Source organism: Manacus vitellinus, unplaced genomic scaffold, assembly GCF_001715985.3.
Source record: "Manacus vitellinus isolate BGI_N305 unplaced genomic scaffold, ASM171598v3 scaffold_1_pilon, whole genome shotgun sequence".
In the NCBI taxonomy this organism is placed as follows: domain Eukaryota; kingdom Metazoa; phylum Chordata; class Aves; order Passeriformes; family Pipridae; genus Manacus; species Manacus vitellinus.
This window is the reverse complement of record NW_021939396.1, coordinates 33,225,135-33,242,448: the sequence shown is the minus strand read 5'-3', so window position 1 is coordinate 33,242,448 and position 17,314 is coordinate 33,225,135. Positions and strand designations below refer to the sequence as shown.

Below are 17,314 nucleotides of genomic sequence, written 5' to 3'. Positions count from 1 at the left end.
TAACCTGAATATAATCTAAATTCCTCTGTCTGTAAGTGACAATCACTCTCTTCTGAATTTTGATATGACAAAGAAATTTCCTTAAGTACAGCCTCTACTATACAGTAGCAGAAGACAATTAATAATGCACATACTTTGAATTGGTAGTCTCCACAAAGAACAAATACTAGAAGGCATATATCTCACTATGAGGTATGTGAAACATTTCCATTTCTTGGTTTTCAGAATACTTCATGCCTTCTAATTAGGCCCTGATGTTAGAAAGTACCTCTGCTTGTAAATAAGTGTGTTTAGTTATTTTCATTAATTTAACATAGTCTTTGGAAGTATTATGTGAACTTTTTTTTTTTAAATTGTATTGTGATTAAACATTAATTTCATTTACTACTGATTTTAAGAATGTCACAGAACAACAGTGTATGTCTACATTTAGTGTACTGGAGGAGTTCTTAGGTAGGAATTTGTCCTGCATCTGTGCTTACAGTCATGTACACATTCAAGTATAGACATAACAGTAGCTACCCTCAAAGCTGGACTTGAGTTTACCTCTTAAAAGTCCATTTTGCTGAAGAGTAAATATTTCTACAAATTTCAAATCTGAAAATGCATGCCAACTTTAAATTGTGGAGAAAAAACCCACAATTCTAATTCAGCTTTCTAACCCCTTCCCTGTTATTTTTCCCCCAAGATATAGTTTAATTCCAGTGTCATATTGTCTAGGAATTCCGCAGCTGTATGAGGGCTACTGCATTGTTTTAAGAATGGTACAAGTGGAGAAATCACACCTATTCATGCTTTCCTCTCTCCTTCCATTCCCACGATCCCCACACTTCATTAGGTACCCATTATAATTAGTTTGTTTAGGATGCTATTAGATGGATTTTGGATTCATGTAAGGAATTGTTTTGTAGGATCATCTTACCTCTTTCTTTTTAGTTTCTAAGTGGAGTCATCAATTTGTCAACTTTCTAAAGCAGCAATTACCATAATATCAAGAAGCTGTCCTTTTAATAACTCATTGGATATTGATAGGTATCAGAGAGCTTTGAAAAGAAGACCACTAGTTCTGTCACACAAAAAGAATGGCGAAGTACAAAGACTTGCCATGTAGCTGATTACAGTATAGAAGAGCAGTGAATTCAACTGGATTGTGGATACTGATTGTCAACATTTATTTTCTTTTCAAATAGGTCAAGCGTTTTTTCATCTGGCAAAATAGGTGACTCCTATTGAAATATCAAATTGCAATATGCTCACCTTGATGTCCAACAGCCTGTGTTTTAAGAAACATAAACAACCTAAATGATTGAATTCAGCAATGTGCTTAACATGAAAAAAAATCTTATTATTTGAATCTTGAGTATATTTTTTCTATTTGCTGTTGTCTTGCCCTTGTGAGACAGTATAGGATTTTATTATGCTGTGACTCATTCAAGGAATGTAGAAGTAGTATTGTCCTCTTTTTGCATATTCTTATGGTATCATGGATGAAGCAGCAGAGTGCCTCCTCAGCAGGTTTGCTGATGGCACAAAGCTGGGAGGAGTGGCCGATAGCCGAGAGGGATGTGCAGCCCTTCAGAAGGACCTTGACAGGCTGGAGAGGTGGACAGAGAGGAACTGTCTGAAATTCAACAAAGGAAGGAATAACCCCATGCAGCTCTACAGGTTGGTGGCTGACCTGCTGTAAAGCAGCTTTGCAGAGAAGGACCTGGGGCTCCTGGTGGACAACAAGCTGTCCATGAGCCAACAGTGTGCCCCTGTGGCCAAGAAGGCCAATGATATTCTGGGGTGTATTAGGAAGAGCATTGGCAGCAGGTCAAGGGAAGTGATCCTGCCCCTCTACTCAGCCCTGGTGAAGCAACATCTGGAGTGCTGTGTTCAGTTCTGGGCTCCTCGGTACTAGAGAGTCTTGTTGCTCCTAGAGCAGGTCCAGTGGAGGGCTACAAAGGTGATTAAGGGACTGGAACATCTCTCTTATGAGGAAAGGCTGAGGGAGCTGGGCCTATTCAGTCTCAAGAAGAGATGACTGAGAGGTGAATCTCATCAATGTAATACAAGTGTCTGAAGGGATGGTGTCAGGAGGATGGAGCTGGGGCTCTTCCTGGTGATGGATGCCAAGCAATAGCACAAGAGGTGACAGGCAGAAACTGTGGCACAGGAAGTTCCACCTGAATATGAAGAACTTTTTTACTGTGCACTGGAACAGTTTGCCCAGAGAGGTTTTGGACTCTCCCACACTGGAGATATTCAAGAACCATTTAGACACAATTCTGTGCAATGTGCTTTGGGATGACCTTGCTTGACCAGAGAGGTTGGGGTCCCTTCCTACTTGACGCATTCTGTGAATCTGTGAATCATATTCTAAACCATACTGGGGGTGTGACTGTGATTCACGTACCCACAAGCTTGTTTGTAATGATAGACCTGTTATAATGCTGCCACACCAATCCTGTAGAGTTTATTTAGAATGTTTTTGGTCCTGAAGTCCTTCACAGTTTTCTTGGAACAAGTCCTATAGAATGCTTTTTGCAGTCAAAGAAAATTGAAATATTACCTAGAGGCTGTTTGCCTTTGTAGCTCTTAAACCTCCAACATGCAGCTGGTTAATGTAACTGAAACAATGGCCTCTGAGCAGGAGATCACACTAGAAACAGAATGTGTATGGAAAAAAATGTTGGCTACCAGGTATCAAGTTTTGACTCCCATTAAAACAGTCAGTAGCTGAAATATGTTTTGGTTAATAGCTGATGTAGTTCATGAAGTGTTAGTAAGATAGTAGTTTTTAGGTAACTCTTCTAGACCTATGCTTCTTTCTAATCTATGCTTCTCTCTCCTTAAGATTTTTTAAGTGCTTTTGTTTTACTGTGGAGGTATCTTATGAATAATATTACTATTGAAGAAGAAATTGGAATCATCCAAGTAACAGAATTCTTTTGGCAAGAAATAGTGTTTGTGACTTTTTTGTTGCTTGAGTCACATGAGAATCTGTTCTAATATGAATCTATATGTAAGAAATACATAAATAAGTTGAAAATTGAATGTGAAAATGAGGTCCAGATATGTCCCACATTTAATTCACTCATCTATTCAGTACCCTAGCCATTTCCTTCTGCAAAGGGAAATAATATGAAATAGATTTTCTGAATACATTGAAAAGATTGCATGTTCTTCGTGAGGCAGTGGACCACTTAAATTTATGTAAATTTTAAAATAAGATGAGGATAATTTCAGTTGTTCATGTGTGGTTTGGATTTATGGAAGCTCGGAATGGGAACATATTGTAAAATCTTGAAAATTCTGATGGGATAAAAGAAGCAACTCCTACTTCTAGAGGTGGTTTTTGTATGAATGCAATATAAGCAGAGAAGGTTGGAGTAATTTCCCTTTTCATTAAGCATAAGTAAACTACCAACATGGCTGCAGAGAAGAATACCTCACTTCTGGTTCCCGTAATTCTGTGCATATCCTTATAAGCTTGAATATGTTCTTGTAGTAAACGTGTATGTATGTAATGAAGGAGGACAGGCAAATTTTATTGCAAAGGAAAGTTATGTGATTTTTGAAATCATCCTTTTTTTGCAATTATTTCATTTGCAATTTGCTTTCTCACTATTTGAATATCTTTATGATAATCATACAAAGTTATTTGCTTCTGTTTGACTGTCATCTTTAGAAGAGCCTGTTTGACAAGGTAGCCTTTTAAAGAGTTGGCAACTATAGCATTAGAAGCCAGGTATACAACTATAAAGGATTCATAGAAGTAATTTTCAAAATTAGGTTTACAGCTTCTAAATTCTGTAGTTTGTAGCCTTGAGGAGTTTTGTGTTCTATGGAACTACCTCCTTAGGTAAGAAACATTATGAATTTACATTGAGCTTTCCATCATAAATAAACCACTGTAGGGGTAATATAAGGATATAAAGTAATTGAGGGTTGGGGGAAAATCATTTTGAGAAGTATGAACAAATGACTTAAGGTCCAAATATATTAGATAACTATGAGAGTCGTAAAATACGAAATTCAGATAGGGCAGATACGGGGGTTCTGCTTGGCTTCAAAGGTTAATTCAAAGCTCAGTGTAAAGCAGCTGCAGCAAGTAAGAATATAGAGTGAAAAGAACATTATTTTTCAAGCGATAAGTTATTTCTTTCCCCAAGGTTTCACTTCAATACATTTTTATGATTCCTGGGCTTTGCAAAATTGAATTGCATTTTTCATAGTCTTATCATGTCTAAATAAATCCAAGGGAAGATAACCTTTATGTAAATGGTGGTTATATTGTATTAAGAGCTACAAACCATTTCTTCAGAGCAGAATCTGTACTCAGGATTCATAAGAGCCTGTAGAAGGATGATGGGACTCTTGGGATGGTCATTTAAAAGAACAGATACAAGCATTATTTTTGTAAATTGCTATCAAGGCATTACAGTTAGGTGGTGCAGGAGGAAAGCCTAAAGTTGAAGTCTGCCATAATTACTGTATTTTCTTTTTAAAAATTAAAGAAGGAAGAGGAAATATTCTTGCATGCATTTTCCTTTGGTGGGTTAACCTTGGCTAAGAACCAGCTCTCTACCTAGCCTGTAGGATGACAGGAGAAAATAAGAAGTAAAAGCTTGTGAGTTAAAATAAAGACAGGGAAATTGTCTACCAGCTACTGTCCTGGGTGAAACAGACATGACTTGGGTAAAATTAGTTTAATTTATTGGCAATTAAAATAGTTTGGAGTAGTAAGAAACTAAAAGACAGACTTTAAAACCACACCTTTCCTCCTCCTTTTCCTGGGCCCAGCCTCACTCCTTCACTCCAGACTCCTCTCCCCACCCCCTGAGCAGTGCAGGGGAGACAGGAAATGTGAGGTTGTGGTCACATTTTGGATCCTCTCTGTCCTTTCTTCCTCATCACTCTTTTCACCTGCTCCAGCGTGGGCTCTTCCCACTGGCTGCAGTCCTTCAGTAAAAAAACCTGCTGTATTGTGGGTTTTCCATGGGCCACAGTCCCCCCAGGGCATATTCCCCTGCCCTGGTGTGGGTCCTCCACAGACTGCAGTGGATATTGGCTCTCACATGCATCTCGCCATGGGCAGCAGGGGAGTATCTGCTCTGGAGTGTGGAGCACCTCCTCCTCTGACCTTTGTGTTCCCTCTGCTGCTCTTTTGCCGGTGTGGCATTGTTTGCTCTTTCTTAGCTCTGTTTTCTCCAAGGTGCCACCATTTTGACTGAAGGGCTCAGCCATGTCCTGCTGTGGTTCTTCTGGAGCCAGATGGAACTACCTGTGTCTGGTTCAGGACAACCCCGGCCTCTCCTTACCAAGGCCACTCCTGCAGCCCCCCCACTGCCAACACCTTTACATGGACATCCAGTACAATCCTGTTCAATTAAAATATGTTTTAAGGTAGTGAAGGAAGCTTGCAGTTTCATATGCACACGATACCACCAAACCCCCACTTCCATTAAAAGACTTATAAAAATACATGAGCTAGGATTCAGTTGGCTATGAGTTTCTTGGAGGCTAGTTTTGGTTACTAGACAGTCTGGGATGTCACGAATGAACCATGGGTGTGGGCTTTCCAGCAAAGCTGCCCTTTTAATTAGGATGATGTTGTGAGTACAGTATGCAGTCAGGGATAATGGTCTGTCTTATCTAAGCAATATGATTGCAAATGTTTTCATTGCATTTTCCACCGTTTAGATTGCAAGGGGATAATTTGGCAGAAGGACCAGAAGATGTCTCCATGGTATCTCAGGCATCTGAGCCAGCAGTGTCAGACTCTGATGGTAAGTCATATAAATATTTGCTGCTCATAAAAAAACCCTCAAACACCAACATCTTGAATTTACGAGTAGAGGTTATGTCTGTAAAAGTTTAAACACTTTCAGAGAGTGTTCCTGGTATTTGAACTCAATCATTTACACTTGAAATCTGTTTGGAGAGCCACTAACGTGATTTTTGTCGTGGGCAATTAGCACTCCAGAATAATTCTTGGGCATATTTTGAGAGGTGCCCTGGGCCAGAATTTGTTCTTAGTAGGCAGTTCGTATGTTAGCATACTATTTTGGATGTAAAACAACTTAATAGCATAGACATGGGCTGTTCATTGCCAGTTGGCTTCTATGCCAAAGAATGGTCTTTGAAATATTTAGTATAATACCACACATGCACCCACATGACTCAATACACAGCAAAAATAAAGCATTTATACAGCAGTTCTGAAGAACGTTTTTTCTCCTCATACAAACATCCTATGTTGCACTAATCTGCAGTCAGGACACTCAAACATTTCAATTTCTGCTCAGGATTTGGAACAGAATAACACCTGAAATGCTGGAAAAGGTAATTCCTAAGGGAATTTCCAGAGAATGCCCAGCTTTCCTACAATAGATAAAGTTAATGAAGGTTATCTTAGCTGTCACTGGAACAGAGAGAGAAAGGCATAGAGGTTTGGACAGAGAATCTGCAAAGATAAATCTTTCAGTCCGTTCCCTTACTTGTGGGCAGAACCAACTGAGTCTATGAATTGTAGGGCTTGATTTCAGTATAGTCTCCAGCAGCCACAGACAAGTCAGCTATGTTGATCAATTAACACAAAAAAATGAAAATCAGAATTAACTTTTTATTTTAGTTATCCTACTGTCTGCTATTTAGTGCTACTGTGTGTACTATTAGGTATTAGGGCAACCTGAGCTTTCACTCATTTCTCTTGGCTTATTTGTAAACCAACCATTAGTCACTAGTATGTCTTTAGAGATAAATTTTTTAAACTGGTTTTGTGAGAATGCATGGTTTCATGCAGTCACGACATTGACTTTTCCTTTTATCTGCAGTTGATCACTTAATTAAAGAAAATAATAGAGGACTCAGAATCTCAAAATATGATGTCCTTAAAATCATCATGAAGATTGTCAGCTAGAGATACTTAGACTGGTGATTTTACTCGAGCCCTCTGAAAGGAAGGCAGAATTCTTCTGTTATGAGAATAATTCCCAGGAAGAGACATGGTGGTGGCTTGTTAGGGATAGGTAAGGGAATACGCAAGCATGAGATTATTGCAGTAAAATCAAACAGAGGGGTAAGACATATATGTAGGAAAAAGTTCTACATTTCATGAAATAATTTGTTTTGAACAGATCTCATCCTTCCTTTTTCCTTCCTGTGTATCCTTGTTCTTGAAGTGAAAATATGTCCACTTTGCCATGCCATCTTCGGAAGTTGTAGGCTTCAATAAAATAGTTCAGTAAAATAGTTGGTTGTTAAGAGGCAAAGTCACCAGGATTAAAGAAGATGAAATTGTCAGAAGGTTCTGGATGCCATGTAATATTGAAGCTGAATCTTTCATGGTCACAGGGTTTGGAGCACAAAAGTGCTCTACCTGTTATAACTTGGGTCACTTCATTTGTTTCTGAATCCTCTGTAGTCAGTATGCCTACAGAGAAGGTGGAAAAGACTTTCACTAAAAAAAACCACCTTCAATAAATATGGTATACTTTTAAAGTATACTTTTACTCCCTGTAGGAGTAGGGAGTAAAATAGGTAGGTGGGGCAATGGCATTCATGTTGTTATAAACACATCTATCTGATGTCTGTGAATATACGTGAACCTGTTAATCATATAGCTGGAAGACAGCAAAGCCTCTAAGGCAAAAAGACTGAGGTCAACAGTAAGGTAATGCCAAATTTCTGTCAAGAAGCACTCTCAGAAATGTTCAGCATTTCAAAATGTATGTTTTTGGGTTTTTTCCTAAAATGTTGGCTAGTAATACATTTTGATTTGAAAAAAGACACAGCTGGATTTTGTGAAATAGGCACAGACTAGAAACAGGCACAGAACTCGGGCAACTGCCCATTCTATCAATCTTCTCTATAAATGCAGCACATTACTTGCTCTCTGTGCATCTGATTTTTATTTCCAATAAATATGTATGAGAAGATGATAAAAGAGACTCCTAAAGATACTATTAAAAAACCCTAAGTAACCAAGGCACTGAATTTTTAGTTATGTCCACTTACAGATGTATTATATGATGAAAAAATGAATAACAGGCTTCACTTACCAGGTTTATTTGAATTTATTTTACTTATCAGTACCAATGACCGTAGTGAGAGAAAACTATGCATTGGGAAGTGCTGATGCAAACCATTCGTTCAAGAATACGCAGGCAAGGTGCTGATGCACAGCAAAGTTGAGGGTAGCTTTCTTTAGATAATGATCTGTTTCTGGGTTAGTGGGAAATTGTTGTTAGGTCTGGAACATCTGTGGATTTCAGATGAACTAAGTTCAGAAGTAATTGGCAGCACATCTGATCTAACAGCTCTTATAAATAAGCCTCACTTGAACCAATTCCACTTAATAAAGTCAATGTAGTAGCTTATGTGAAAAGATCATGTGCAGCATCAGACACTATACTGACTCCACTGGCAATCTGGATCTGGTTCTAATTAACCACTGTACTGACTGTAATCCTGCAAAACTGGACAGACTTATGTTTGATCTAAGCAGTAAAAATCAGAGATAGGAACCAGGTCTCAAGATTGAGGAATACAAGACACTTTAAAGCTGCAGTTTCTTTTCACTGTCCTAAACTATACCTCTCAAAAATGTTTCTCTTTTCCATTAGACTTCACAGGTAAAAACAAAGGGAAGAATTTAATAGCTAGGTTCTTGATTTTGATTAGAAGCAGCAGCTTCGGTGACTGCACAGCAAACTTCCCCTGTAGCTGCCAAGCCTGTCAGGTTTATCTCTTGGGTCAGTCCTCCACTGAGCCCTGCTCTTCTCCTGCAGAGGTAGATGGGAAGAATGTCTGAGTCTTCAAAAGATAGACACTATAACAGAATTTATCTAGTAAAATCTATATCTGTCAACCCCCAGTGTGTTTTTCAGGTTGGGGGAATTGTAGAAGCATTGTACTACCGTGTTTCTGTTTTGTTTACTTGGGTTTTTTTAATACATATTTAGAAATAGTTTTACTAAAGGATAATTGTTCATTTACTCTCAATCTCCTATAAGTACCACAGGACCTGGTTTCACTTGTTTCACATGTTCATTCTCTCTTGCTGAAAAGTACCTTACCCTCTGCATGAAACCATGATATAAGGCAGGAAAAGAGGACATTATTGCAAATAAAGTTTTTGCAATCTATGCATTCTTGTAGAAAGAAGCCTAAAAGGCAGTGACTTATTAGGGAGTAATCTCTTAATATAGGATAAATGAAAAACATAGCACTTCGAAACCACTCCTCGAATTATCTAAGAAAAGCTGTGTTCGTAACTTTCTTTGCAGTACAGTGTCCAACTCCACATATTTCTGAGGTGTAGACAAAGCCTTGTTTCTCTTGTGACTCTACCTGGAATAATGTAATTGGACTGAAAATGATAGATTCTATGGTACTGTGTAAATGTGGTATTTCCTATTCTATTGTTCTGTTAGATCTACAGCTCTACAGATTATATTGTGATACCTAATACTTAGTTTACTAAAAAAGTTTTACTAGAGTAAATTTCACATCAGTAGTTCATTCCTGACCGAACAGGAGTCACTGATTTTTATTACTTGCCAGTAGAAATTTGAAAAAACTTAAATGTATAGCTTGTACATAGTTGGCGTTTTTGTTTTGATTTTGATTTGTTGTTGTTGTTTTGGGTTTTTTGGAAGTGGTTTTATGTTTTGTTTTTTTTTTTTTTCCTTTAAAGCCAATATAGTAGAAAGTTCAAAATAGGCATTAGGATGTAGAGAAATAGTTTGAAATCGGGTATGTTCAATAGAAATATGAACATATGAAACACACATGGAATCATTCCAGATGGAACTGCATGACCAGGGTAAAAAAATCAAGGACGCAAATATGTGGGAGCTAGGATTGAGAACTAGATAATGCAATGGCAAAAATGTGCCATCATCTCCCAGTTTGTGCACAGCTCTCTGACCACAACTTTACATCATCATCACCTCTTCTTCCTCCACTTTTATTTGTTTTTGCAATGAATGTGGTAACCGTAGTTGAAGTACTGATTTCATAAGAAGTATAGTCTGAGATGTTTAACAAATCAGGGTCTGGAAACTCCCTACTGAGTGTCTGCATAACAGTAGAACCTAGGGAAGATCAGAGCATCTTGTTTTCCTGGGCTGCTGATGCAGCATCTAAGTGTCTAGCAGCGTCAGGCAAAGAGGGAAGCTGCATAGCATGTTACTTAGAAATTGCTTTCTCTGACATGGGTACATAAAATCTGTTTTGAGTCATTGCATTTGCATCAAATAGGTATTCTAAACTTTTCACAAAATCCTGTCATGTTACAAATGTGGCAGTATGGGCAAAAATTATAGCTTGCATGGCTTTTAAATGTTGTCTAAATTGACCAGGACATTTAACTTTAAGGATTTTAACTGTATTCTAATTATTTTAACATGATAAATTAAATCTAATTTTATCAAGTTTAATAAAGCTGAAGATCCACTACTCACTTGTGTAAAGGACAAACAGTATTTAGTTTTAATAGTAAAGAACCTACAAAACACCTTGGCAGCTGAAGGAAGCTTGCTTATCACTCTAGTCGTGTTAGAGACACTGTTCCATGTTGCATTAAGCTTATAGATTAAAATCAGACATAAAATGAGAAAGAAATTAAAATTAATTGAAGAGAACTGAAAAGTAGTGCATTTAAATTTATGGGCTTTATATTTTCAAAGTGACTAATGCTTACTTAATTAGAGTGATTTACTTCTCTTCTACCTCTTTGGAACAGCTCAAGTACCCGGAGTTGAAACACTTCCAGAAGCTATTGATGAATTTCAGAGTGCCTCTCAAGTGGCAGGATCTGTAAGTATCTTCCCATATGGATAATCCTTTAAAATTTTGTGGGTTTAAAGTTTCATAAAGAATAGATTTTTGCATAAAGATGAAAGTTCTGCTTGCCAACACTGTCATCCTAGAGAGAAGAAAACTAAATTTACACAATCCTTCCAAAGGAAGGACAGTCCTCTGTCTTAATTTTCTTCCTAGGAAAGGTGATATTTTGAAATGCGTTTTTATAATTTCATACAAAACTGTATTTTGTTAGACTTACACATATAGCTCCCGTTGAAAGTGCAGTCATTTTATACTATGTCTGTATGTTTTTATACATTAGTCAAATATTCATTTTTCCAGATATTACTCAATTTTACAAATAGAAGAGAAAAAATAATTAAAACTCTCTTTCATTATGAAATATGAAATTATAATATGTCAACTATAATTTAGCTTTTTGTTAACATTTGCTTGAAAACTAAGAAACAAGAGGTGTCTAGTTAAAATATATGGCTATAAATATATATATACATATATATTTAAAGAATGCAACATTATGCTTGGTAATATTTCCACCAGTTCTTTTATTTTGGAATTTAAGAAAATCATTGCAGATATGAAGTTTGCAGAAAACATAACCAGCAGTAAAATAATTTCAAAAAATTATATAACCATAATTTTGATGCTAGTTGTATTGCACCAGGAATTTGAATATAGGTTAAAGAAGGGATTGATTTTTTTTCTAAGACAAATAACTTGACAATAGTTGTTTGGTTTAGCAAAATTTTAGACAGGTATAAGAGGACATGTTAATTCCTGTTCAGCCATTGCAACACTGGTTTATAGCACACCTTAGTGTTTATAAAGTAAGTGAAAAGAAGAGCTCAGTATTTTTTAACTAAGGAAAAAGGGCAACATAAATTCAGGCATCTGATTAGTTAGTACTAGTAAAGCTAGATAATATTGAACATAAAGTATTTCCAATGAGAGTTATCAAAGCAGTTGACAGATCTGGAGTTCTAGATCAATTCCTAAAGCTCTGAGAACTTGGAGTGCAAGAATCTCACACAGCATTTGCAGATATTGGGCAAAAGGAGTAAATAACAGAACTTTACTTGCCATTGCTTGGAGTTTCTTTCTTGAGCCTCCTGCTTCACACCAGTGAACAGAGGGGTATAGTAAATTTTGCATCAGTTTCTGAACCCACGTTCCTTGTTGATTTGGACCTGCAGCTACCAAATTTGATTTATCAGTTCTGCAAATGTGTAGCATAGGGAAAGAGCAACAAATTAATTGAATTACATAGAAAAATAAAAATACATTGAAAACAAAAGATCATTATGTTTAGTAGCAAAATCTTGTTACAGAAATGTACAGCCTTCAGCTGAATAGTTTTAAATATATTCTCTGTGTGCGCATGCTTAGGAACAAACGAACAATATGTACCTGTGTCATTTAATGCTCTGCTAGTTCCAGGCTTAGTTAAGATTGCCTGGAAGAGTAGACTGCCAGAGACAGTAAGGTTCTGGGCTGTATCCCTGAAAGCCACATTGGCTATTGCTGCTATGGCCAGTGGTGCAAAGAGAAGGCAAGAGCAGTTGTAGCTATTGCTCTGTCCACCCATCCTCTCTGTGGGGCAAAGGCAGCTCACTTCGCTTCCATGATTTCTTGGGAAACTACTTTACCTAAGTTTCTAAGGAGCCAGTTATGGTTAGTTCATATGCTATGGGGTTTTTTGGGGTTGGATTTTTTTGTGTATTGTGTCTTAAAGTTCTTGTTTAAGTAGTGTGTAACTAGCTGATTGTGTACTTTTCTCTTTACATAAGATTCAGGTATCCAGCACTATGATTGTCTGTAACTTATCTCCTCAAAATGAATCAAAGGATACAACTGTTCTTGTTGCCTTTTAGGGCTCTGATGGAGAGATCTGTTCCACGGTCCCCTAATAACTTTCAGTGAGACTTATTCTTTGACAATCTTGATATATAAAATAGAGAGATAAAATTGAGGTTCCTCATAGGAAGGCTGTGAAGATAAATGCATTCTTGCAATGGATTTCCATAAATCCTCCAAAGCAGTAAGAAATATGCCTGTAAAATTACTTCAGAATTTATACCAAAATACATTCTGATGACTTGAATGATTTTCAGATATTATATGAGATACAAGATGAGAGAAAAATAGAATAAGGTGTTGATCAGACATTTCTCATAAATTGGACAAATTGATTCATGGCATTCACTCAAATGTGCATATTACATGTAAAAACCACTGATGTGTTTTAAGGTGTGCAATGTTTAACATTGGTACTGCATTCCAATAGGGTAATTTGAATCTGTTGCTAGTTAAATGGATCATTATAATAAGTTTTCTCCACTAATGTGTGTTTGAAAAATTTTTCTCAAAGGTACATTGGCCTTCATATGATAAGTACTTTTAGAAAAATTGTAGAAAGAATTGTACATAAGGATCTTCAGAAAAGAACTGTGTGGGTTCTTTTCTTTATGTTCCATGTATGAATCCACATGTAAGATCTTTGATGTGGATACTAAAACAATCTAGATACTAAAACTATCTCAGAAGAGATAGGCAACATCTATGTCTATAACATTGTTCATGTAATTTACACTGTGGTTATATTATGATTTTCTTTGTAACGTTTTCTTTGTTTACTGTTCTATTTCTGAAAAATTGGGGAGTTTTTGTAGTTAGACCTTTTTCTTTAAACATAGAATCTTTTGCTATGTTTTATTTTTCATGAAAAGAGTTAATGTTTGAAAAATGGAGAAATCAGATTTTCAGTGCTGCCCAATCCCAAACAAGACATTCTAAATTAATGAGTAAAGCTAGCAAAAAACTGGTTGAAGTATTTACAAGAATGAGCACTTTTCCCAAGTGTTTTGCAAGAATTCAAAGGGGAAGGAAGCATTCAAAACATCCTTAGAGATCCTAGTTTACTTCTGGGTCATTTTCTCACAAATGTTTAATGTAATGAAAAGTGCTAGGCAAAATGCAAAATCTTTTTCTTCAGATTTTTTCAGTGTGGTGAACTCAGAGTCCTATTTTACTTTATGTTTCTTCAAATGAGTTTAATAAATCTTTGGCTAGCAAGCTTTAAGAAAACACCAAAGTGATACTAGGAAAAATTTAGGTGGGCTAGAATTCCAGCAGAAATGGAAAAGCAAGGGGAAGTTACTAACTTTACTAACTTTACAGTGACTAACAGAAAGGAAAAAGGCACATGCACTGAGCAGATCACATTGAGTAGCCTTTGCCTTCCCTCTGAGTTGCTTCCTTTACCACCTGGATCTAACAGGACTCATGCTTAGTTGTTGAGGGGTTTTATGTGAATCTTTGCATTCAGTCATCTTGGTTTGCATGTGCACATAAAAAGGTATATTTTTCTCTGCAAATTATCCATGTAAGGCAAACCAATCTAAATGTAACAGAAACTGGAAGAAAAAAAGTTGTCCAACTGCAAAAAGCATATCTGCATGAATTTGCCTTGGGTTTTTGCTCTTTATTACTGGGAGAAAAATACTGTAATAAGGTGTTTTATAAAAGTGTTTTGTTTTAAATAAATTTTCTCCTGTTTTCATTACTGCTTTGAAACTTCATTTGCTTTTATTGAGGGAATACAGACATGGATTTTCTGTGACAAATGCATAAATTCCTTAATGGTAATTCAGTTTGTGAAATGACTTGAGGCATCATGCACCAGAAAAAATTAGGCTTTTATTCTTACTATCAGTATATGTTGAATACTATGATGATGCATCATATAAATTCTATTTGTTAGAAATTTTCACAGCTTTTTCCACTATTTCCCGTTAGAAAAATACTAAGAAGTAACTTGATCACTTGTACAAGTTTGAGTATAATCAACAGCTCTAAATTACCCAAACTTCAGTAATTAACTAAATCTATACATTATTTCTTGGATTGGGGTCACTATTTAGCACTTAGCAGGTTAGTCATTAAAAGAATTATTTTAAGGTTACACTGCCACATCAGGAAGAGCAACAGTTCACCTGTGAGGTAGTATGAATTATGAAGGTCATACTGGTATATTATGCACACAAAACTAGTGTGTTCTGATACAAAAGTTTTCAAATCCAAGTGGAATTTTGTATGCATGTGGAAATTCAGGCACCTACAGTTGAAATTTTAAATTTTAACTTCAAATTTTAAGTCTTTGGCAAAAATAATAACAGATAATATTAGATTACTGCAGCTCTTCCAACAGATAGTCAAAAAACCCTGTGCAAATGTTTAAGTTTAACCACTATTAGATAAATTAACAATACAAGATTGTTTGAAGAACGTAATATCACGGTTCTTGGGAAATAAATTATAACTCCTGCAAGTAGTTAAGCAAGCAGTTTGAATGACATACCTTGAACCTCTTTGGTTGAGACCTCCACTGTGTAAAACAAAATCCATAAAATATACATGTCATTTTGTACATACAGTTGCAAAAAAAGAAGAAAAAAAAAGGAAAAATTATTTTTTACTTTTAAAATTATCTTTTTCTTTGGAAGGCACCTGAAGTACTTAAAGAAATTATCCTTTCTTATCTGCTGATATTCTTTTTGCTGATATTCAGTTATGTATTACACAACATGAGCCCTCCTGGGTGCCTGCGTGACCCCTGTGATGCCTGGCAGGGCTACCACATTCCTCTATCTGAGCCCCAAGGGTAAGGACTGCTCCCAGAAAAGCCTCTGCTTCTCATAAGTTCATCAGCCCCACTGGCACGCAGCATGTGCTTAGTGCTTTGGAGGAGATCTAACACAGGCAGACAGTAGGGCAGTTTTCTTCTTGAGTGAAAATACTCTTATTAGGAACTATTTAATCCCCTAAAATGTAATTTTAAACTGAAAGAATATTTTGAACTTTAGAAAAATACATATATATAAAATAAATAATTGAGTGCCTTGTTTTTACCTGTCTAAAATTTGGGGTTCTTGGTCATGACAAATTCAGAAATATTATTCCAAATAACAGTAAGTCAGAATGGAAATTTAGAAAAAAATTATTCTGATTGCATTTCAGAAACTTAAACAAATGTGATTCCCAGGTGTCCACGTATTTCCTGCTTCCCACTTGCCTGTAAACAGAAAAATGGTGTGTAGGTTAACTCAAACTACCATTTTTTTAGTGCAAGGTTCAGTGTAAAATGTGCTGGCTGACTGCCATGGGAAGCAAAAAGCTTGTAATTTCAATTACATGGTATTTCAAATAGAACAGGCCCTAATGTGGAAGGTGGGGATTAGACGTGGCAGCTGATATTGCAGCAGAGCTCTGAGAAGGCTTATTATTTTTACAGTGTCAAAACCCTGTGTTGACTAGCTCATCTTATGTCCTTGAACAGACTATGGAAGCTGAAAGATTAAACATTTGGTAAACTCTGTACAGAAAGTACATGTTGTGTGCAGAATCTTCAAACGAAATATTGCACAAAAACTTCCACTGCATGCAGAGTGTCTGTACTTGCCAGCTGCTTGGCCAGAGTGGAAGGGACATTTGCAAACAACTTCTTCAATAAAGAGGGGTTCTTTTTGTATTTGGAGGGATCTCTGTCGAATATGTCTATATAAAGATATTCAAGCTATTCAGCAAAGAAATGGTAGGTTGTGCATAGAAAGCTAAGCACAGTTGTATTCTTTCCAGTTTTACCTTCTGAAGTTACTCATAAAATTTTCACATGATTAGAAAAACTATGTAGAATGAAAAGTACAATAAAAACACTTTAGATATACTTACAGCTTGGCAGGAACTAATTAACTGGATTTACCTCTTTTTCCTCATTTCATTATGATTATACAATTCAGACAGTCTTTAAAAATGAAGAAGCATTTTCTCTTCTGAGGTGGTGACCTACTTAATTGCATTTCTGTTCCATTGTGGCATTCCCAGTAAGTTAAGGTATTTTCCAGAAGTTCAGGAAATCAATGATGAGAGGGATTATCTTTGGCCTTATTATTTGGAATTTTTTATTTTAGCAGTAATTTGGCTAAGGGATTAAGGAAGAAACAAAGCATTAATGAATGTATGGTATGTGTAGAAATTATGATGATATATAAAGAAAGTATATAAGATATATAAGAAGTAGACACATAGTTGACCTTAAAAGTTGACAAATATAACCCAAGGGCTTTGTTTCAACATATTTCTGGTGCAGAGAGACACTGCCTCACCTTGAAAGTTTGAAGGTGATGAACAGGGCCCAGAGTTGTTTCTACTGTGGCGTTCAGTAATGAAGAGACTGAGGGGATGGTCTGTTTGCTGGCAACCCTTTCAAATTGCTGTGTTGCCCTGATGATTTAGTTACCTTTCCTGAAAGGAATACTTCTTGCAGTGATAAAACAGTACTGACAATTTTGATTAGGAAATTCTATGATATTCCCAGAAGTGCTGCTTTGCAGAGATACTGTGCCAAATGTTCTGGTGATTTAAAGTAAATGCAACCTCCACTAACTAACTGGAACTGCTCAGAAGGTAAATCATTGAGGAATTTGTTCTGTTCCAATGT

The 17,314-nt window shown here is 36.4% G+C and overlaps 1 protein-coding gene across 1 annotated transcript in view; it reads left to right on the top strand.

Annotated features, from left to right (window-relative positions):
• The window catches only part of CUNH8orf34 (chromosome unknown C8orf34 homolog), a 146,941-nt gene that overhangs the window by 107,354 nt on the left and 22,273 nt on the right, over window positions 1–17,314 (top strand). Inside the window, exons 8-9 of the mRNA XM_029959369.1 lie at window positions 5,689–5,774; window positions 10,736–10,809. Of these exons, the coding sequence (XP_029815229.1) occupies window positions 5,689–5,774; window positions 10,736–10,809 (160 nt within the window). The remainder of the gene's footprint in view (window positions 1–5,688; window positions 5,775–10,735; window positions 10,810–17,314) is intronic.